Below are 23,512 nucleotides of genomic sequence, written 5' to 3'. Positions count from 1 at the left end.
TAACTATATGTGCCTTTGTTGGCAAGGTGATGTCTCTGCTCTGCTGCAAAGATATCTGAAGCTTTTAGATAGTTGACATAAGACTATAAGAAGAGGTCTCTGCTGGATCAGGCCAAAGGCTCATCTTGTCTAGCAGCTTGTTCTCATGATGGCCAATGAGATGCCTATGAAAGGCATATTTTCACTGGGGACATACTGATCCTGTTGACTGCATAAAACGCCCTTTTCAAAAACAGCATCTGCCTAAATTAGCTCACAGAACATCTTGAACTTCATGTAATAGCTTGTAACTTATTCTGATATATGGCTTCATCTTTTGTTTTAGAATTGACCACAGAACAATACAGTTGGCCTAATCTGGGTTTTCTATTTTAAAAAACACACGTTTAAAGGCACTATTAATATGTGTTTCCTGCAATGTAAGAACATGTGCTTTTTCCTTCTGTAATTTGACAAGAAAAATTGTGCTTAATTGCTTCATTAAGTTCATTTGCATTCACTGAAATGCAATTAATAAAAGTCTTATTAAATTTTACAAGCCATTGTGCAGGAAACAAAAAGAAGGATATGCAATTAATCCCAGAATTAAGTTTACACAGTAGGATTGCTATTATTGAGTTTTTATTACAGTAGTTTGTAAAACTTCGCCTATGACTAATGTGTGTAGGTTCATTATTAGAACTAAAATTCCCTACAGGCAAAGCATGTCAAGATTAGGGTCCTGCTGCCCCCAAGCGCTATGATTCTCCAGCAGTTTGATTTCAAACCTGGTGACACTTCATTGTCTCTCAAGGCAGACAGGTGCCAAGAATACATATGGTCAAAAGTTCTGCTTCAACCTTAGCTAAGCCACTTCCTTTATGCATATATTAGTGTCTGGTTTTTCCTATTTAGCTTCTACTGCTTTTTGTATTTGCTTTATTTCAGTTAGATATTAGCAATTTCATCCAATTTTGCTCTCAGTTGACTTTCAGTAGCAATACCATTTCTAGCGAGAGGAAAATTTAAGAAATATAGGGGGTAAAGACAGATAAGATACAGACTGAATCAAGCCACACTCTGCATTGCTTTATTTGATAACCAGAATCTTGAAATAACAGTGGCTCAGTTTCAAAATATGGCTGTGCACTCAGTTATCGTCTGTAAACAACTCTTCGAAGTCTGTCGTTATAGTCAAATAATTTTTTCGCTGTGGCTGTTGAGATGTCTCTTCCATGCTTACCCAAGCTAATGCCTAAACAAAAACTGATGTTTTCCGCCTTCCTGTCCCCCCACCAATCCCCTGCCCCTGAAGCCTGAGACAAAGAAGCCATTCACTAAACAGAGGCTGTGAAATTCTGAAAGTCTTTTTCTTTCTTTTATTTTTGTTTCTTGGACACAAATTGGAAATGTGACCTTGCTTCTCCCCGCCTCCCCAAATAATTGCTAATGTACAGTTTCAGAGCTAGGAATCCTAATGATAAAGGCACTGGTCAATTAAGCAGGGGCTCCACTTCACTCTGCCACTCAAAACTAATGATAGGCGTCACCTCCATAGGGCAACAAGTTGGGGGAATGAGAAGAGATCAGTCAGCAGAGAAAATATCTAGGTCAATTTAGAGCGCTGTGTGAGTGTAACTTGAGAAAAGAGCACTGAGCCTGCAGTGAAATGATATGTGGAATGTGAGCAAATGCCAGTGTGGTGTAGTGGTTAAGAGCAGTGGACTCGTAATCTGGGGAACCGGGTTCGCGTCTCCGCTCCTCCACATGCAGCTGCTGGGTGACCTTGGGCTAGTCACACTTTTCTGAAGTCTCTCAGCCCCACTCACCTCACAGAGTGTTTGTTGTGGGGGAGGAAGGGAAAGGAGAATGTTAGCCGCTTTGAGACTCCTTCAGGTAGTGATAAAGCGGGATATCAAATCCAAACTCCTCCACTGAAGTACATTTCAACTGTGAGCGTTTTTTAAAAGAATGCCTGAGCAAAGTATTGAATAATTGTGCTATGTTAATCACGTTTAACAAATGCATGGAAAGCTGATCAGCTTAAGGAAAGGTTAGCAGTACAAATACTTGTACGATTTTCTAGCAGTGCTTTTTTTGTTCATGGGTTTAAAGGAGAGGGGAAAAAACCAGAGCTAAGACTGAATGAAGGTAATAAATAAAGCTCACCCGACATTCATGCTTCAATTCATGTTGGGCGTAGGGTATGACGGCTTGAGGGCATCTTTCCAGAAGTTTGTCAATGGATCTCTCATACTGCCCTAACCGAGTATCGCAAAGAATGTGGATGCTCAGGCCAGGAAGAGTCTCTTCTGGAAGGGCCTCCAACAGTGGCAGAATGGAAGGTATATTGAAGTATGAACTACATAAGAGAGACTGAAGGGTGGGGGCAGAAACTTTGAGACTCCTTAAGGGGAGTGAAAGGCGGGATATCAAATCCAAACTCCTCTTCTTCTTCTTCTTCTTCTTCTTCTTCTTCTTCTTCTTCTTCTTCTTCTTCTTCTATTACTTACTAGGCAGCATTTGTGAGGGGGTGGGAGGCTTATTCTCCCCCCCCCCCATCCCACTGCAGCAGCCTCCCTCTCCTCTGCTTTTTGCCTTGGCACCTGCAGCAATTTTTTCTTTAAAAAGAGCCACTCCTTAGAATTATACGGAACCACAAGGCCCATCTCGTCCAACCCCTTGCAATGCAGGAATATTTTGCCCAACGGGGGGCTCAGACCCATGACAGTGAGAATAAGTGTCTTGTGCTCTACTGACTGAGCTATCCACCAATTCTCCAGCAAAATAGCAAACCAGTTTGACTACCCAGGAAAAATCGAACCCTATGCCACTCACCACCAATGGGGTGGCTGAGCGAGATGCAGTCAATTTGATGCAGCCCCAAAGTGAACATAACCTCAACAGGACATAATTTCTCAGAAAGTTTCCTATACAGTGGTACCTCGGGTTACATACGCTTCAGGTTACAGACTCCGCTAACCCAGAAATAGTACCTCGGGTTAAGAACTTTTCTTCAGGATGAAAACAGAAATCGTGTTCCTGCGGCACGGCAGCAGCAGGAGGCCCCATTAGCTAAAGTGGTGGTTCAGGTTAAGAACAGTTTCAGGTTAAGAACGGACCTCCAGAACGAATTAAGTTCTTAACCCGAGGTACCTCTGTACAGGGTATCTTTGGCACCCTTTTGCAGCTCTCTCTCTCAATCTGTCTCTCTCTCTGCTGACTTGGATCCATATATAATTCACATATAAGGCCGATCTGATGGAGTCGCCATGTAAATATTCTGTTGCACTTCCTCTTCAGTTATTTCAGCAAGTGTCCCTCAAGTTATGTTGATATTTCACTCCAAGAGCACAGCACACTTGCGCTTCCTGTTGCCTGACCGAAAGTCCACTTGTATATGCAAATACAAAGGGGGGCTTCAAAGGTAAACAGATTAGAAAAGGAGGAGGAAGGGATGAAAACAGGGAGCAAGAACATATGGATATGCCAAACATTGCACACCTGCAAAGAAGGGTGTGCCGCATCATAAATCACATGCTGGGGAAATAGGGAGTTGAACCCCATGTAACATATAAATATTTAGTTTGTTTCATACAGGCTTCTTCAAGGGCAAGTGTCTAAATGAATCTGGTTGTAGAATGTGACATTATATCCATAGATTTCTGAATGCATTCACTACAGGTTTGTGTCACTTTTTTTTAAAGTAATGAGTTTATCACGGCAGAAAAGGGGGGAAAATGTACTTTGAGTATACGGTATTGTTGCTGTCTGGATGGGGTTTTTTTCTTGTTTGGGGTTCTTTTCTTTGTGTTGTTAGTTGATAATTTCATGTATCAATATTTTGAAAGGGAATAAAAATAATGATTAAGGCATGGAAATGTGCGTGTGTGTATAAAAAAGGAATGCAGCAAAACAGAAGGAGCACTCCAAGACATTATCAAGTAAGTCAAAAGGTGTGATCAAAGACATGATGACATGCTAGCGTCTGTGCTTCCTTTCTCATGAATGTTAGATCAGTGCAGGCTGTGGGAAAGAACAGAAAGAGGTCAAATTTTAACTTACAAGTTAAACCAGAACTTGGAAGTTTTCACTTATATCCTATACAGCTTCGCAGACAAGCGCTATTTATTCATTTACCATACTTACCATATTCATAAAAGGTAAAGGTAAAGGTACCCCTGCCCGTACGGGCCAGTCGTGTCCGACTCTAGGGTTGTGCGCTCATCTCACTTAAGAGGCCGGGAGCCAGCGCTGTCCGAAGACACTTCCGGGTCACGTGGCCAGCGTGATGAAGCTGCTCTGGCGAGCCAGCACCAGCGCAGCACACGGAAACGCCGTTTACCTTCCCACTATAAAGCGGTACCTATTTATCTACTTGCACTTAGGGGTGCTTTCGAACTGCTAGGTGGGCAGGAGCTGGGACCGAAAGATGGGAGCTCACCCCGCCGCAGGGATTCGAACCGCCGACCATATGATTGGCAAGTCCTAGGCACTGAGGTTTTACCCACAGCGCCACCCGCGACCATATTCATAGCCCTGCCTATACCACAGAGCCTATACCACAAAGCCAATCAGAAGGTCAGCAGTTCGAATCCCCGCAATGGGGTGAGCTCCCGTTGCTCGGTCCCTGCTCCTGCCCACCTAGCAGTTCGAAAGCACCTCAAAGTGCAAGTAGATAAATAGGTACCGCTCCGGCGGGAAGGTAAACGGCGTTTCCGTGCGCTGCTCTGGTTCACCAGAAGCGACTTAGTCATGCTGGCCACATGACCCGGAAGCCGTACGCCGGCTCCCTCGGCCAGTAAAGCGAAATGAGCGCCGCAACCCCAGAGTCGTCCACGACTGGACCTAACAGTCAGGGGTCCCTTTACCTTTACCTTTATACCCAAATATTCCAGGGCAGAAACGCATAGTGGGAGCAGTGCTTTTTTCCCCAGGGGGTACTCAAGACTAGGGGGTACCTAGTTTCTGGCACCTCTTTTTTTTTGTCAGAAAGTGTGGCACTTCATAGTGAGTACCGGCACCTACTTTTCTACAAAAGGAAGCACTGGGTGGAACTCAAATCCTTCACAGAAGAGCATTTAGCCATAGAGCTATGACTATAAGAACGGGTTTGTTTCTTTGCTGTTTTTTAAAGCAGCTTCTCTTACCTGAACAAAGACAGAATAGGTCCCACAAAGTATCCTCTTTAGCTCCGCAATCACTTTCAGAAAGCAGATCAACATTTGGAGGCTGCTAAGAGCTATCAGAATAGAAAACAAAATGATGTTCCACTCCACTACATAGGCAGGTTCGGAGCATTCGGACCAGGAGGCGTGATCCGTGAGGTAGCTATCAGAGAAACAGCAGCATAAAGAAGTTAGAAGCTATTATTGTAGATTTACCTCAAGGCCTGTCGAGTTTGGCAGGCAGGGGAAGTTTCAGTCCCCATTCAGAGCTATAGCCACATGACTCCTCATCTTCTCATCCATCTTTGAGGCTATTTCAAAGAAGAAAACTGAGCCAGACTTCCTTTTCTAAATCTAACCATGCTTCTAGCCCTGTGGACTAGCCATGGTGACAATACTGCTTCCTTCCGCCTCAGTTCCTCTCCCAAATTTGGCTCCTGTGAAACATGCTGCCTTTGTCCCCTGCATTTCTGGAGCTGCTTTCTAGAGATGTGAGGGATGTTACTCCCCATTAGAGTTTCTGCATCAATAGTGGGTGGTCAGGGCCAGCCCTAGCATTCGGCAGAATGTGGGCAATTGCCTAAGGTGGCAGTTGCTGGGGAGTCAATCTGCTCTGTTGGAGATCAGAGCTATGTGTGGTACAGGCTTGGCCTACACTCCTCAAACTAGCCTGCTGATCTCAGGTGCACTGGAAGTCATTATCCCATTGCTGGTGATGAAGTAGGATTCAACTACCAGCTTTTGTCCATGGGAAGGGAGGTACCATCTTCTCCTTTGCCTCAGGCAGCCAGACGTCTTGCGCTGGCTCTGTGGATGGGCTACCAGGGACAGAAGTGTCCCCATTGTAATGTTGCCTCAAAGCACAGTTTCACCCCATGTGACCAGATAGCAGCCATTCATTTCTATGGGAAGAGATGCAGGCATGCACTAAGGGCACCATTAGTGCATGGGCTAAACCCCCACATGCACTGAAGGAGAAGTAGGTTTTGCCTTTTCAGATTGTCTTCACCTCATTCCATCAAACTCCATGGGACATACTGAAAACTAACCTGGATCCTAACTGCAGGCCCCTACACCTCGTGCAAAGGCATCAGCATTTTACTGCGAATTTCTACTAAGATACATGTTTTTGCAAGCAATTTGCCCTAGTAGAAGGCATATTCCTTTGTTACTTTTACTAATATATATGCACATTTGACTCTATATTTCAAAAGATGGGTGTTTGGATTTGATATCTTGCTTTATCACTACCCAAAGGAGTCTCAAAGCGGCTAACATTCTCCTTTCCCTTCCTCCCCCACAACAAACACTCTGTGAGGTGAGTGGGGCTGAGAGACTTCAGAAAAGTGTGACTGGCCCAAGGTCACCCAGCAGCTGCATGTGGAGGAGTGGGGAATCGAACACGGTTCACCAGATTATGAGTCTACCGCGCTTAACCACTACACCACACTGGCTCTCTCTGTGTTTTGGTCTGGTGTTTTGGGGGCTGGTTCAAAGCTGCCCCTAGAGACAGCAATCTTTCTTTCTTTCTTACCGGCCTGCAGTGTCTTTGAAGGCATACTCCCAGCCAGCGGAGGTTCTGCAGTATGGGCCCTGCACTAAACCCAAAGTAGATATGATCAGGCTGTATCCAGAGAACGCGATGCCTAGCAGGGCAAGCACAACTGAAATGAAGCGCTGCATTAAAGAGAGCACAGTGTTATCTTTATGACAGTGAAGGAATTCCATTGCTTCAGTTTCCTGATAAAAGTGTGTGTGTTTTTTCTACCCAATGCTTAGATGAACTCAGCATAGAAAGTGTTCCGTAACTTAAAGAGCCGGGGGGGGGGGGGAGAGAAAAATAGCAATAATCTTTAGCACAGATTAGAATGAATGTTGTTGGCAGGCAATGTCTCAAAATAGCATAATCTGTTATAAGAACACACTTCTACCTTGTTGGAACTGGTGGGAAAATGCTATTACTACAATAGAAGCAAGCTGCAAGAAAGGGAGCATTGTCTGAACAAAGTTTGCTGGGGGGGGGGAGTTACGCTGATAGCCTTTGTAATAAAAATTTTAAGGTCTTATAATATATACAGTCATACCTTGGGTTAGATGTGCTTCAGGTTGAGGGTTTTCAAGTTACGCTCCGCGGCAACCCGGAAGTAACGGAGAGCATTACTTCCGGGTTACACTGCTTGCACATGCGCAGACGCTCAAAATGACGTCACGCGCATGAGCGGAAGCGGCAAAACGCGCAGACGCACAGTCACGTCTTACGTTTTACTCAGGATGCGAACGGGGCTCCAGAACGGATCCCGTTCGCATCCAGAGGTACCACTGTAATAAGTGTTCATAAATGTACCAACCAAGCACGTACATAGATATGTGGACCACATGTCTGGAGCAGCACAGGAAGACTGTCCTGAAACCGTTTTGACTCCCAGACTGAGCAAATGTTTTCTCTGCAAGGAGGGAGGGGGTGAGGGAACCTTCTCATTGCCTCAGGAATTGGGTAATCACCATCTCAAAGGAATGGCCAGACTACCAGGAAAGGCATTATTAGTTAACCTGGCAGACAAGAAAAACAACAACATTCAAATTTCTGTTGTAGACCACCTTTTCTGTGACGTAGGTATAATGTTTGAGGGGGATGGTCTTGGGTTACACCCCTTCTGTGGTGTATGTATGGAGGGGTGGTCTTGAGCTCCAGGGCAGGGAATTTAAAATGTCTATATAAGGGCAGGCACACCTTTGTTCTGGGTCCTCCTCCTTTCCTGCGTGTGAGGAGAGCACCCTGTTGCAACAGCTTTAATAAAAATCAGGCTTACTAGCTGCTTTGCTTCTCAATATTCTCTGGTTGGCCTCTGTTATTTTCTCCTACCGATGGAGAACCTATAAAGGGCTCTTGTGTACCCCATAAGGGAATAAGGGCAGATTTTGTTTGCAACACTTGTCAGTTGGATTTGCTGTCAACATTCTCAATATGGGTGCTTGTTTTAGAGGGGGGGGGAGCAGGAGTGTAGCATGGGGGGGGAGAGACAGCTGCCAGGGCAATTGCTGGGGTGGGATCGAAGGGTGCATGGCTGCTGCATCCAGCTCACTCTGCCCTCCCCACAGCCTCACAGATCAGAAAGAATGCTCAATAAATAGCCAATGCCATCTAATCTCCCAGCAAGCTTTGTGCAAACAAGTCAGGATGAATGCTCAATAAAACAGGTTGTCTGGAAGCAACCTGTGATTCACCCCACAGTGATGAGCGTTTGAGGCAGGAAGAAATTGGCAGGAACCCCAGAGTATCTCATACAAAAACAAAAACAGAAAAGGTTTCCGTCAATTTGAGAGCAGTGGGAGCACTTCTTCCTGTTGTTGTTTTTCACCCCAGGAGGAGCCGTGGAGATCAGAGGTAGCCTCTTTCTTTTCCTCTCCTGTACAGAGTAAGGAAGGAGATGGGAGCAGAAAGGGTCAAAGGAAGTTGTCGGCACAAATGCCATGTGTGGAAACAAGATACGCACCCTGTAGGTCCTGGTGCAGCTTTCACTTGGGCAGCATTTTTGGAAGGTGTCTCGGTCCAGGAATATTAAAAGTGCTGCCAGCATAAGCATCTGGAAAGGCAGGAGTGGAAGTCACAGAAGATACGGTATCCAATAATATCACGTTCTTATAGACTCTATAAAGAGGGACGCGGGTGGCACTGTGGGTTAAACCACAGAGCCTAGGACTGGCCGATCAGAAGGTCAGCGGTTTGAATCCCGTGACGGGGTGAGCTCCTGTTGCTCGGTCCTTGCTCCTGCCAACCTAGCAGTTCGAAAGCACCTCAAAGTGCAAGTAGATAAATAGGTACTGCTCCGGCAGGAAGGTAAACGGCGTTTCCGTGCGCTGCTCTGGTTCGCCAGAAGCGGCTTAGTCATGCTGGCCACATTACCCGGAAGCTGTATGCCGGCTCCCTCGGCCAATAAAGCGAGATGAGCGCCGCGACCGCAGAGTCGGCCACGACTGGACCTAATGGTCAGGGGTCCTTTTACCTTTTACCTCCTCTATATTGAGGGGAATACAAAGGATAGTCACCATGAAGTCCCATTGAAATCCATTTGACTTAATTTAACAACCTAACTCCTGATCTTACTTACTTAGAAGGCAGTCCTGCTAATTTCAAAGGGGCGTGTTTTCCAATAAACAGGGTTGCCTTATGTAACTCTACACTGAGCTGCTCTGATTTTGAATTCAATGGTATAGACACTTTGAAATACATAAATGAATAAAGGAAGCATTTTGTTTGGTATTCAGTCCAACAAACACTGGCTACCATAGTCATATCATCTGCCAGTTCTCATTAATACAAGCCCATGTCATACATATTGAGATCACAGCCTAGATTACTCTAGAGTAGGATGGAAGGCTTTGCCAATTTTGGTTTTCTCAGCCTTCCAGTTTAAAGTTCAATTCTCCACATTTCTGCCACCATTTGCAGGGTGGTGGTGGTTTTTGCTTTATTGTTTTTTTAGCTCCTTATAAAAATGATCAGCATTTTAATGTGACTTATTCCTAATAAATATATTTTTGCCCTGAACATATGGGATACAGCAATTTCTGAGCATCTCAGCAGACACAGAGGGCAAATAAAGGCATAACGAATAGAGACACCTTCCAAGAAACGTGAACCCCTTTCTTTAACTATGTTAATGGACCAAATCAAGATTTTGTTATACCAAACTGCTTAGTATTCTCAGTGGAGGGAATACATTAAGTAATATGCTTGAACACTGAATGTGTAAGTTTATGTTTAAAGTCAATAGCTAGAACAAACAACATTAGATGTACTGCTGGAGAAGTGTCTCTTGTATTTGAATTTGCTTAAAGACCAATAAAAAATTGTATGTAACTTTGAATAACATACCCTTTTTTTGCAAGCAGTTTCCCCTGATATAATGCATTTTGTAAGTTATGTTCACTGACATATGCACACTTTCCCCTAATATATTTGTAAAAATATTAGTTTACAAATGTAACACAAAATTCAAATAAGTGAGAATTTTGGAAGGTGGCTCTGTTTTGGTTCTCATATTGTTCTAGAAAATGCAGATTTGATCGATTCGGCTTTAAATGTGAAATGAATTCCCCACCCCACCCATCCCTCCTCTGCAGTAAATGCTTTTGTATGTTGTTGGCAAACAAGCCTATATTAAAAAGCACTTTCTTTTGGGTGGCTGTCGCCCTTGATTTCAGGCTCCCAATTATATTTCCTGTCTCTAGAATAAAGCCACTTCTCTTTTCCTCCCTCCCCCCCACCTACTCCTTCTGACATTGCAAGATCACACAGCAGATTAGCACCTTGTTGCAGGGATCCCTAGAGAAGTGATGGAAAAAGAAAGCAGAAACCACACTTACCATAATACCAGAGAAACAGATTCCTTCAAAATACCACACATAGTTGGTGAGATTGTTGCTGGAAGCATACAGAGCTTTCCCATCAGGAAAATAGAGCAGGATATTTATAACAATGCTCCAAAGTGCTAGGGGGATTAACAGGCAACTGAGGCAGCCGCCACACTTTTGTAACCCCATCTCAAAAGGGCAGAGAAGGTGGTGGCCAATCCTTCCTGCCAAGTTGTCAAACGTCTCAACTTTCTTGCTTCAACTGAGTCATTTCGCATTGACAAGAACCCGGTTGCTGGGATATGATTCTTCTCAAACAAGCTCAGTGCGCAGCAAATAAAAACTTTGCGGTTCGTAGAACAATAGGCAAGTGCCACTGGCTGGAGTTCTTGTCATATCCTTGAAAGGAGGGGAGGGTGTTCCTCTGAGGAAATTCACCTCTGAAGGGAATTCCGACTCAAACCTCAGTCGCTCTTCGGAAGACAGGGGACTCAGTAAAGAAAAAGCGCTTTATATGAATTATAACACTATGACACCAGATGGTGCTGTGGAGTCCTGTCTTTCACCAATGGGATTTCCCTTTACAGTGGTACCTCGGGTTACATACGCTTCAGGTTACATACGCTTCAGGTTACAGACTCCGCTAACCCAGAAATAGTACCTCGGGTTAAGAACTTTGCTTCAGGATGAGAACAGAAATCGTGTGGCAGTGGCGCAGTGGCAGCGAGAGGCCCCATTAACTAAAGTGGTGCTTCAGGTTAAGAACAGTTTCAGGTTAAGAACAGACCTCCAGAACGAATTAAGTACTTAACCTGAGGTACCACTGTATGAAGTTTAAAATGCATTTAACGGAATCGCTTTTTTTCATGTGTCTAGATCCAGCCAGGGGCGTAGGAAGGGGGGTGCGGGGCGGTCCGACCTGGGCGTCATCCTTGAGGGGGGGTGACAAAAGCCCCCCTGGGCACTGATCGCCATGCCGATCACACACCCCCAGCAGCTCACCCCCCCCCCGGGTGCATGGCATGTGCACCGCTCTGGGCATAGCTGTCAATGTTTCCCTTTTTTTAAGGGAAATCCCCTTATTCCGAATAGGATTCCTCACAAGAAACGGGAAAAGTTGACAGCTATGGCTCTGGGTGCCCCAGTGGCTAGTTCCACCGCTGGATCCAGCCAAGAAAAACAAGACAGGGTTATGTAGGTATGACCAATTGACTGCCTGCTTTTTATTTTCCATAGCAGCATACAAGTGAGTTGGCATTTAACTGAGCCTGGAGCCTCAAGCTCACCTGGAAAACATGCCCTCTTGCCAGATGCGCCAACGCTGTATGAGGTACAGTTGATTAGGACGTCAAACCAATTCTCTTCTTTACCTTGGTGCTGCTTTGTGAGGATGAGGCTCCAAGTTGGCTCCAAGTTTCCAGAGAGCTGGATGAGCACCCGGAATAAGGAGTTGATGTTTACATGCCTCTGCATCCCAAAAGAAGTCTTAGCCCATCCCCAAACATTAGCTCACCTTCCCACTCGAAGTGACTGTCCCAGTTAAGATGCAGTAGAATTTGTCTCCATTTCAAAGAGGTTTGGGTTTTTTTGTACTTTAATATGTGATACCCATAAGAACAAACAGGCATAACTGTTAAAAGCAGGTGATGGGTAATACTGTATTGGTCTGAATATAGGCTGCACTTCCCCCCCCCAAAAAAAATCTGGCTTGTATAAAACCTGAGTGAGGTTTATAATCATGTACTTCTAGGTAGATATTTAAAATGAGATATTGGGACCCACGTAGGGCTTTGGGATACTTCAGAAGGGTTTTTTTGTAAAAGGATCACCTATCAACAGGTATCACTCGTTGCTTTGGTGAGTTATTTCATTGCTGGACAGGACTACAGGCTGAATGTACTGTACCTTTTAGATTGTAAAAAAAGCACTGGGTGGTATTAGACATAGCTGTCAACGTTTCCCTTTTTTAAAGGGAAATTCCCTTATTCTGAATAGGATTTCCCTTTAAAAAAGGGGAAAGTTGGCAGCTATGATGCCAGAGCTTTATGGTACATGTTTTCCTTTCAAAAAGATCTTGTTTTGGGGGGTGCAGCCTATATTTGGTGGTGGCTTATATTTGGACCAATTTGGTACCTCTTCCTGAAACCCTGTCATTCAGAGCCAAATAGACAGCACTAGGTTAGGTGAACAACTAGTTTGACCAAAGGCTGGGTCTTCCATGCACCAGGGTGTGGCAACCTGTTTGAGGTGGCATCATGAGGAAAGGATAGCTGCAGACAAGAATTCGTGTGTGAAAAGTACAACAAGACTTTTTACTGGCTCCAGCATTTGGGCTCAACTTTAGGCAACAAAAATTATCTCATACCTGGTAGAAAGCATCTTTCTATGTTCTTCCTAACCTGCTTTCACAAAAACGTAGAACAATTTCAATTCCAGTATCGAAATATAGGATGAACTTTTTTTTTCTTGAAAACAACAACAACAGAATTCAGTGTACTGCAGTTCTAAATGCAGATGTGTGGGAATAAGTTGAGGGAGGGCTATCATTTAACTGAGTAAGTTCCTTTTCTTAGTGGGGATGCAGTTTTGTTTGTTGAAACATGACTACTGATTTCAGACTGCATGCGGGTGCTAGTAACATTATGTTTATCAAATAGGATATACAGCTCTCTGGCAGGGCTCTAAATGTAGGCCCTCAGCAGGGTTTCTCCCACCCCAGAAAAGTTGTAAGAAGGGAATTTGGGTTGTACTTGGTATGCAATGTCTGAAGACCACACCATTTGTGTGCTGCTTTTCCTCAGCTCACAGTGGCTTTCCACAGGCAAAAAAGAATAATCATAGATTGTGCATGCCAAACAGAAGACATGTCTTCTGCTTTTGTTGGATTGCTATTTAACAGACATCTAAGAAAAAGCAATGCCTGTTTCTCAACTGTCCCTTAGTGTTGCAATATTTACAGCTACATTCCCGTAAATGAGTAGTTTCCTAGTTGTTGTTGTTGTTGCTTGCCGAGAGAGTTGAATAACCTACCTGCTGACCGAAACCAAATTATTTGATCAAAAGCAATTCATTTGCCAGACTAAGGTTTTTGTTCTGAAAGGATTTAGAACTCATCAGTAGGCGTTAAGTCATTGCCATCATTTCATGCTAGTCTCTGCTCGCATAAGAAAGCCAAAAAGATTTTCGTCATGACTTATAAAGATCACTTCCAGTTTTGCACTAACTGCAAATCAAGTGTGCAAGAGGATATCTTCTTACAGTGAGGAGAGATGAAAGACAAGGAACACGTGTACACTGCAAACATAAGATGGTTTTATACCGCTTAACTACAAAGATTTCTTCAAAGAATGCTAGGAATTGTAGTTTGTTAGTTATTTCAGCAGCGGAACTGCCCCCTCAGGAGGTTGTGGGCTCTCCTTCTTTGGAGGTGTTTGATGGTCATCTGTCATGGATGCTTTAGTTGAGATTCCTGCATTGCAGGGGGTTGGACTAGATGACCCGCAAGGTCCCTTGCCAACTCTGCAGTTCTTTTTTAATTTCACTTACTACAGAGATGCAATAGCTTCTAATTTTAGTGCACAAGCTGCTTTTCTCTTTAGTGATTTCCTTGCAGCGCTTCATGTGGTCTATTTCCGGTGCCAATTTGTTTATAACCTTCTCAGATCTGTATATTTAACTGTGAATTTTGTTCAGCAGTGAAATGAATCTCTGTGAAAGACGTGAAAAGAAAGAAAACACACATGGGGGTTGTGGGGTTTTTTTTATTGTTACTGTTATGGATCACCGTCATCTTAATTTTCAAACCCAATCTTTTTAAAGTCGAATCTCCTTCACTCCTTCCCACCTTGACGTCATCTTACTTCCTTCTTCTATAGGAAGATACAATGTTCAAGGAAGCAGCCTCTCTGCTCCTTAGGTATGCACTTCCCAAATATATCTATATCCAGAAAGGATAAATAATACAACTCAAGCCCTAATTCCATGACATTCCATGGAATGTGTGAAGACAGAGACTGTGGGAAGGAAGGTAGAGAATGCACGCCAGCCCTGACCTCAACTCCACTTCTGACTTCAACACACCGAGCGCAAAGGTCTGGAGTTTATTCTAAGTGCATTTGGCTAAACATACTTGGAATCTTCCCCATGCTTAAGAATGCAAGCAAGGCAGGGGTCTCAGTCTCAGGAAGAGATTGGGTTCAGCTTAGAATCCCACTTCAGACCTTTGCATCTGAAAATTGATACCATGGTGGTGGGAAGTGGAGCTAATGTACTCAACTCTGCTCCTACCCCAGGTTCATTTTGAACACCTGAAGGAGGAGATATAGGACGCGCCCCTAACATGGGTATAGGCAAGGGGGCAGGGGGGCACTTGCCCCCCTCCTAAATGAAGTAAATAAATAAAAATACTTTACTAAAAGTAGAAACCGTAGAAAGGTTGACAGATTTTTCAGAGCACTTGGGGTAAAAACAAAAAGTAATTTAAAACATTTCATTCTGAATCTGGTAGACTGGGCCAGACAGAGGATGGTGACAGGTGTCCTGCCCCTCCCTGACATAAATCCTGGTTATGCCCATGATCCCTAATAAAATGAGTCCAAGCTTTTACTGATACCATTACTCAGCTACAGCTCCTAGTGCTGTCATTTGAAGCAATAAACGTCTTGTTGGGGGAAATCAATTTACACATGAAAAATAGAACATTGAAAATCATCCGATTAATGATGGAAAACAGTATAATATATGCTAAGAAACACAATCCTATACATGCCTACTCAGATGTAAATTTCACTGAGTTCAGTAGGGCTTACTCCCAGTTACGTGGGTTCAAGGTTGCAGCCTAAATGATCCATCGGTCTACGCTTACACAGCTAACAGTATACTTACATTTCTGTAACATAAGAGAGCTCAAAGGGAATCTGGCACAATATACTTTTTTTAATTGCTGAGTTATGTGCTAGAAGTTTTTAAACAATGCTATTCGGGAACAACGTATGTGACATGAACAGAGTACATATGCTATATAAAACAAGTGCTAAGAATATGAGTTTTGTCTCAGTTCAAAAAAATACAGGAATAATTACAGTGAAGTATGAGAAGTTTTCAACCCATTTCCAAGTCCAAGCGTTTTAGCAAGGGCAGGTCTGTAAAAGATTAAAAACACACATTTGATCAATACATGAGAGCAATAGCCCAGAATCCAAAACCCTTATCCATTTATACAATATAGGCAGCCCAATGCAGAGTTCACTGAATTCAAGGTCAATTTCAATGGATCATGACTCATTTTCAGAGCTGATGCACTGATCTGAATGGGGGAAACTCCCCTTTGCTAGATCGCCTGTTGTGATACCAATTTTAGTGTTGGCATCATTTGGTAGAGTCTGTCATTCACACAGAAAATACTGGGGCTTCTTCCTTGTGTGATGTTTCTCACTCCTATACAACAAGATTTCAGTTGATTGACCATCAGATGTTCCCATGAAAGGGAGAAAATGATAGTCACTCAAGGACCAAAGGAACAATACTTGGAAGTAAAATGGGTAGTAGATACTCCTTATGAGACCAGAAGATTATAAAACTAAATATGGCAGTAAAAGCTCTGGTGACCAAATCATTTAGAAAGTTTGGGAGGAAATTAACATCATGGGACACTTGCACACATTCTCATATTTTCATATGAACAAATCTCACTTATGTAACATTATGCAACATTTGGGAAAGGCACACTGTCATGCAGTGTTCTTCAACCTTGGGTCCCCAGATGTTGTTGGACTACAACTCCCATCATCCCCAACCTCTGGTCTAAGCTGGCTGGTGATGATGGGAGTTGTAGTCCAACAACATCGGGGACCCAAGGTTGAAGAACACTGCTCTCATGCCAAAGCTAAGAGCCACAATCCAAGATAGCACTGAACATACATTACTGCATTGAAATCTATGGGCTGTGTCCAGATATGTCACAATGAGTAGATTCATTGATACAAATGGTCATGACCGACAGAAGTCAATTGAATTCAGTTGTGGGAGTCATAAAGCCACGGCAAAGGCTTGTAATATTGCAGGGTGCCCCCTGACCTCAGCTGACCAGCACTCTGAGCTTTACAATGTATTGGAATGTAATGACCTTATATGGTGTTGGGGACAATAAAAGCCTTGACCGGATGAGATAACGTGAGACATTGGCAAACGGCCATGTGGCTGGAGAGAGACAAAGGATAATAAAAAAGTTACCGGAGGAGAGGGAAGTTCGAAAGGAGCTGCTCCTACCATCATGAAAATATTGCTGGCTCTCTGTGTCTTTATTTTATGCTAAACTCCGCCACTTGTAACGGCTGGCTCCGACATTCAGTGTGTCTACTCCAAACATCACTTAGTCAGATGCAACCCTATAAACATGAATGCACTCACCTCTATTTTGGATTGTGGCCAAGCATTTTTAAGTCACACTGAAGCTGCTTGGGAGTGTTTTAAGCACATGCCCAACTCTCTTGAGCGGCAACACTCATTTGGTTGGGGCCCACAAGCTGGATCGATTCTGTGCTGCAAAACCAATTAGTAGTGTTTGGTTCTTTTTGATGTCTGTTTCGCTGCGTTGTAATTGCTAACATTTTATTGGATTTACATTTTTATGGTACGGCTGCTTTGGGGGCATTGCCCAAAAGGGACCTATAAATGCAATAAATATAGAAATATACTTTGTGTTCGCTTGTCCAGACACGAATTTCCTAATGACACAGACATAATGGCCATCCTTGGCTTGCTGAATCAGCTCGTAAAGCGTCATGGGCAGTTTCTGTGGGATCAAATAACCCCAAAAATACTTGTTGAAAGCTTTGGGTAGCCTTTAAACACACTTACCTCTTTGTGAACGTGGCACACGGCACAGGCACCTCCGAGACAGCCCCTTATTATGTGAATGGTACAGATAATTATTTCGATGCCACTCAGAACAAGCAGGATGGCAAACAGGGTCACGTTCCAGGTAACAATGTGCCTTGGCTCATGGCACAGGTACCTATTGAAAACAATCACAAATATTAATTTGTAGCTGTGGAAGTGGGGGGAAGGTGCCACAACAACAACAACAACAAATTGTTCTAATAAATTTAATAGCCTTTGTCCCCGTTTAATATTTTGAAGATATTTGCTCCCTATTCCTGCGCTGCCATGAATATACAGTGCTTTTTCAGACAGGGAGGAAGGGAGAGAGAAAAACAGCAGTCAGAAAATCTCCTCACAACACGGTTTTTCCTCCCTGGAGAGGCACTGTCTGCATCTAGAAATAGACAAATCTGTAACTTTTTATTTCTTTCCGTTTCTTGTTTTTTCAGTCTTAAGTTCGGTTCTTCACATTTCTGCGTCAGTTTGCAATTTCTAAAAAAAGTCCTCCTGAAAATTGATCCGAATTTTAATACTCAAACAGTGGCACCTTGGTACTTGAACGGCTTGGCTCCAGAACAAATCAGCTCCCAAATGCCACAAACCCGGAAGTAAGTGTTCCAGTTTGTGAATGTTTTTTGGAAGCCGAATGTCCGACACGGCTTTTGCGGCTTCCGATTGAGTGCAGGAAGCTCCTTCAGCCAACCGGAAGCTGCACCTTGGTTTTCGAACAGTTTCGGGAGTCGAACGGACTCCTGGAATGGATTAAGTTTGAGAACCAAGGTACCATTTGGTATATACCGTATTTTTCACTCTATAGGACGCACTTTTCCCCCTCCAAAATTGAGGGGAAATGTGTGTGCATCCTATGGAGCAAATGCAGGCTCCTTGGCTTCAGCGATAGCAACGCTAAGCCTCCGAAGCGCAGAGGGAGCACTCCCTCTGTGCTCCAAAGGCTTCGCGTTGCTTTCGCTGAAGCCTGGAGAGCGAGAGGGGTGGGTGAGCACCGACCCCTCTTGCTCTCCAGGCTTCAGGGATAGCCGCGCGCAGCCCCTCCGGCAGGGAGAGGCTGCACGTGGCTATGGCTTCTTTAGCCCCGCGCAGCTTCTCCCGGGAGGGAGAGGTTGCGTGGGGCTAAAGAGGAAGCCAAAGCAGCCAGCAGGATCCATCCCGCTGGCTGCCTTGGCTTGTGCGCAACCCCTCCGGGGTTCTTTGGGGCTAGGGGGAAAAATAAGATTATTTTTCTTTATTTCCCCCCCTAAAAACTGGGTGCACCCTATGGTCTGGTGCGCCCTATGGAGCGAAAAATACGGTACATTTTTGTACGCTCCCCCCCCCCAAAAAAAATACACATTCTTGGAAGCAATCTTCCCTAATGCATTCTCGTACCCAAGTTTATTCATTTGTGTGCACCAGGGTTTCCCAAACTTGGGTCATCAGCTGTTTTTGGACTACAAGTCCCATCATCCCTAGCTAGCAGGACCAGTGGTCAGGGATGCTGATGAATGACAGGATGCAATATACTACTTCAGTGGTTCTCAAAGGGTGTCTCAGGAGAGTATGACAAGAGGGGTGGGAAGATTCAAGGGCAATCACAGAAACACTTAAACAATTCATTTGTGTTGATGAGGAAATGAAGGTTTGTTTATCTCAAATTAGACTTAATATAAAAGATTACCCAGCAAAAGCCAAGTCACACCTCTCATTGAATCTGTAAAAGGTAAAAGTAAAGGTTCCCCTGCCCGTACGGGCCAGTCTTGCCAGACTCTAGGGTTGTGCGCTCATCTCACTTCCGGGTCACGTGGCCAGCATGACAAGCTGCATCTGGCGAGCCAGCGCAGCACACGGAACGCCGTTTACCTTCCCGCTGGTAAGCGGTCCCTATTTATCTACTTGCACCCGGGGGTGCTTTCGAACTGCTAGGTTGGCAGGCGCTGGGTCCGAACGACGGGAGCGCACCCCGCCGCAGGGATTCGAACCGCCGACCATGCAATCGGCAAGTCCTAGGCACTGAGGTTTTACCCACAGGGCCACCCACGGCCCACAAATGCCAAGTCACACCTCTCATTGAATCTGTATGCATACTTAAAGCATGCATACACACACACACACAAACACACGCGCACACACTGTATTTTTCTGTGAATAAGACACCCCCTATTTTTGGGGACTCAAAATTAAGAAAATGCACTATGCACTATCCATGTATAAGACGATCGCTTATTTTAAACTTCGAAAATACACAGAATATTCTTATACACGGAAAAATATGGTATGGAAACAGAAAGAGAGCGAGAGAGATTTTCCTTTTTCAATGTATTTCTCATCAATAAAAATTTCAGTGTGGCGCAAGCAAATTTTCATTCTGAAAGTGTGGCTCAGAAAAAAAAGTTTGAGAACCACTGTACTACTTAATAATCAAAACCTCCAGGCAGTTTACATAAAATATACCTTTAAAATGCCAATATAATCAGACAAGATAGTCTTAAAAAATCAAAATAAAACCAGCAACAGAGACATAATAGACTCTGATGCCTGGGCAGTAGGCAAAGGTGTTTGAGCTCCAGCACTCATCATTCTCAGTCCACACGACTGGTTGCCCAAGATGATGAGTGTTGCAGTCAAAAAGTCACCCTGCCCCTGCAGTCTGCCACAGGAAAGCTTACATACCCTCCATGAGTGTTTAAGAACGGATAGCACCCGCTGTGGTCATCAGTGCAATAACAGTAAGGTCTTTCGGCCAAGGCCAAAGCTGAAATGATGAAGCAGTATCCAGCACCGAGAATCCCAACAGCGGCCACCACAACTGATGCCAGCAGCTACAATATGAAAGTGGAAAGAATGGAGTCAGGGGAGGCTGGTCTGTTAAGGCAAATGGGGTATTGCCCCACCACTCCAGTCTGCCCTCAGCCAGTCCCATCTCCTTGCCTTCTTGCTTAAGAAATAGTCCGGAATGTGGTTCTGGTTGTCAGGTTCCTCCTAATCAGTCCAAGTGTAGAACTCAGTAGGGAAGAGGACATTAGAAATGGTTGGCTCTGCCTGCCATTGGCTCTGGCGCCACCTAGTGTTGGCCTCCTTGCCTTCCACGTAACCAGCTGCGATGGGTACCCACCACCAGTGAAAGGAATGAACAGCCTCCTCTGAGTTTCTGATTGGGTCTCATATTTAAATGACTGGCAAAGGGAAAAGGCTCACTTACTGCGCAGTTTCTCCCATAGTGCTCGTGGGGAAAGCATCCATGGAAACACCCCTCATTTTCGAGTCCAATGAGCACAAATGCTGGGATCAACACCTAGGTTTAATTTAAAAACAAACAAACAGTTGTGTTGCAAACAATTATATTAGATCAGCGATTGTACAGTGGTACCTCGGGTTAAGAACTTAATTCATTCTGGATGTCTGTTCTTAACCTGAGGTACCACTTTAGCTAATGGGGCCTCCCACTGCTGCCGTGCCACTGCCGCACGATTTCTGTTCTCATCCTGAAGCAAAGTTCTTAACCCGAGGTACTATCTCTGGGGGAGCGAAGTCTGTAACCTGAAGCGTCTGTAACCTGAAGCGTCTGTAACCCGAGGTACCACTGTATCTGCATCCCACATCTCAGTATAAGTTTCTGATTAGTTTCGATCATGCCTACTGATGTGGCTCAGCCTACGTCTTGTATCCCTTTTATGTCCTATTTCTTCTAGCTAATTAAACTGAAAGATTTTTTTGCAGTTGCCCAATATCAGACCACCGTAATTAATGGATTTGACTTCATCTCCTGAGTCAAACCATTGGTCCATCTAGTTCAGTGCTGTCAACACTGACCGGCAGCTGCTCTCCAAGGCTTCAGGCAGAAGTTTCTCCCAGCCCTACCTGAAGCTGCCAGGGATTGAATTTTGGACCTGCTGCCACCAAGCTGCAACCCTCCCTGTGTCATGTATAGTACTTCTGTTTCCATTGTAAAGACAGATAACCGGCTGTATTTATTTAAAAGTGTCAACGTACCAATTCAAGCTTGCTAGCCAATGGGCTACAGGCTAAATCAAATCTGGCCTAATTTGAAATTAAACTATTCCACTTCTTTCACCTCCTTCATTTGCCCCTCCCCATCACTGCACAAGGGAGAGGTGGCTGCTGAAAAAACTATCCGGCTGAATCAGCTGATAGGGGATGTTTAGGTCTTGTCATAAGGATGTCATGAACCACAGTAGAAGGGATTATTAGCCGACACCATCCTAGGCACCTATAATTCTAGGACTGGCCAGCAGGGAGGGGTGCCACCACAGACCTGGCGTCTTGGCTGAGGATTGATCAGTTTTGAAGTGAAACAGAGACACCCAAAACCAAGGTAATGGCTTCTACTGTTCAGGAGACAACCCTCAGTAGCACACACATTTGTGAATTAAAAAAAAAAGATGCCATCTTTAAAACCAGGAAACTGCCTGACATGAAACTAGGATCGTTTAGGAAATTGTTGTCAATTGACTCTAGAAAGGCACTGTGTGTGTGTGTGTGTGTGTGTGTGTGTGTGTGTGTGTCTAAAATACATCACTTTTGAGATTTGGAATATTTACGTGTCAGTTTTGAAAGTGAAAGGAAGGCAGGGGGGAAATGGGAGAACAGAGGAAAAGAGCAACTTAATCTTCTCAATACTCTGACAATATATAGTAAGTATATAGTAAGTTTTACTATATACTTCCCGCCATAAAATAGAATTCGTGCTCAGCAGGAGAAGACATCAAGTGGGTGGGTGAAATATCTTTTATTCCACTCCTTGTTTCTGAATCTCCCACAACCACCTCACAGAGGCCTTCAAGGATCCTGTTCTAGGCTGTCTGGAGATCTGAATTAGAGTGCTCCTCTCAGGAGGTGGGGATACACTGCAACATTTTGTTGCAGGCCCCACTAGTATCATTCTGGTTAAACTTTCTGGTTTAACTTCAATACTTCAGCAGATGTCTTGGTGGCTTCCAAGAGGTGCTAGCCAAGACACTTTGGTCTTGACTAGAGCAACATCAGTTTAGGATTCTGAAAGGACAGCGAAAGGACAGATTGTTCCACAAGGTCAATTTTGAAAATGGGGAGAAAAACTTGCAGTTCATTTTGTTGGTTTATTGTTCTGCAAAAACTCTGAATTTTTGAAACTTAAAAAAAAAGGAAACATAAAAAATAAAAATATGGCAAAGATTCCAAATCCAGTGAGGCCATGTGGAATTTTTTCTGAAACATGAAATTCAGCAGCTGAGGGAAGAGAAGCATAAGAACATGCATTGTGAGAAAGGAAACATATAGTGATTTGTTACTCACCAAAATACCTCCTCCTACAATGCCATGAAGACAGCCGACGTATCTGCTGAGGTGATTGTGTGAAGCGTATCTTATTTCTCCATTGGGAAAATAAAGCAGGATGTTTGCTATGATGCAGAGAACAGCAAGAATCAGCAGCTTGTACCCAACGTATTTAATGCATCTCCCGTAACACATGTTGCTTGCAGTTTTGTAAATGTTCTGTCAGTCGTTAGATCTGCTTGCAAGTACCTATCCAAGAGTGAAAAGGGGGAGAGAGAGCTGTGCTCATTCCTTCTTAAATACCTTGGGCTACCTAGTTACCTGGATGATTATTACACATAAGCGATGAATGGCCACTGGGACTGAAGAATGTAGGACCTGGGAGAAGCACAGTCTCATTGGCCATTTCCAATCAAGCAGTTGCCAAATTGCTACAGCGCTTCAGCTGGCCTGAATTTTAACCTTATAGGAATGACTAATGGCATAGGCAATCCCACATGAAGAACAGGTTTCTAGACATAAAGGCAGCTTTAAAAAAAACCTGGAAAGGGATGAGAGGAATAAAGAAGAAATGCAATGCTCTGCCAGGAACAATATAAAATTGTTGCTTTTCCAAATATGTCGAAGTGGTTTACGCAGTGCTTTTTTCTGGGGGAACGCAGACCCCTAAACTTTTTGTGAATCTAAGTGTGGCCTCATTGAGGGGCAGTATTTCAATATGAGTAGGAAAATGAGAGTACCCCTAAACATTTTTTTTTAAAAAAAAGCACTGGGTTTACGACACAAAAAGGCTGGAATCGTAAAATGCCACCAAATAAACCCATTGCTGAATTTTAAAACTACAGGTGAGTGAGAAA

The 23,512-nt window shown here is 44.0% G+C and overlaps 1 protein-coding gene across 1 annotated transcript; it reads right to left on the bottom strand.

Annotated features, from left to right (window-relative positions):
• Positions 1–1,055: 1,055 nt before the first annotated feature.
• On the bottom strand, positions 1,056–23,130 carry LOC308477637 (uncharacterized protein). Its single transcript, XM_081006367.1, has 10 exons — positions 22,674–23,130; positions 20,581–20,673; positions 20,052–20,200; positions 17,361–17,517; positions 16,948–17,042; positions 10,515–10,758; positions 8,642–8,731; positions 6,682–6,824; positions 5,130–5,310; positions 1,056–4,005 (listed from the first exon to the last, which is right to left on the bottom strand). Exons 1-10 carry the CDS (start codon positions 22,848–22,850, stop codon positions 3,991–3,993), a joined length of 1,344 nt encoding a protein of 447 aa, XP_080862493.1. The 5' UTR covers positions 22,851–23,130; the 3' UTR covers positions 1,056–3,990.
• Between the last annotated feature and the right edge of the window lie 382 nt (positions 23,131–23,512).

Source organism: Podarcis pityusensis (genome assembly GCF_964106645.2).
Source record: "Podarcis pityusensis genome assembly, chromosome: 5".
NCBI classification, from domain to species: Eukaryota; Metazoa; Chordata; class Lepidosauria; order Squamata; family Lacertidae; genus Podarcis; species Podarcis pityusensis.
This window is presented reverse-complemented; position numbering and strand designations above follow the sequence as displayed.

Bases quoted from the DNA above. Each gene is read 5' to 3' on its own strand.
- LOC308477637 (XM_081006367.1), bottom strand. From the start codon at position 22,850: ATGTGTTACGGGAGATGCATTAAATACGTTGGGTACAAGCTGCTGATT. The intron at 20,201-20,580 runs GTAAGTGAGCCT...TTCATATTGTAG, and splicing joins ACTATGGGAGAAACTGCGCA to CTGCTGGCATCAGTTGTGGT. The intron at 6,825-8,641 runs GTGCGTATCTTG...TCTTTAATGCAG, and splicing joins GCTGCACCAGGACCTACAGG to CGCTTCATTTCAGTTGTGCT.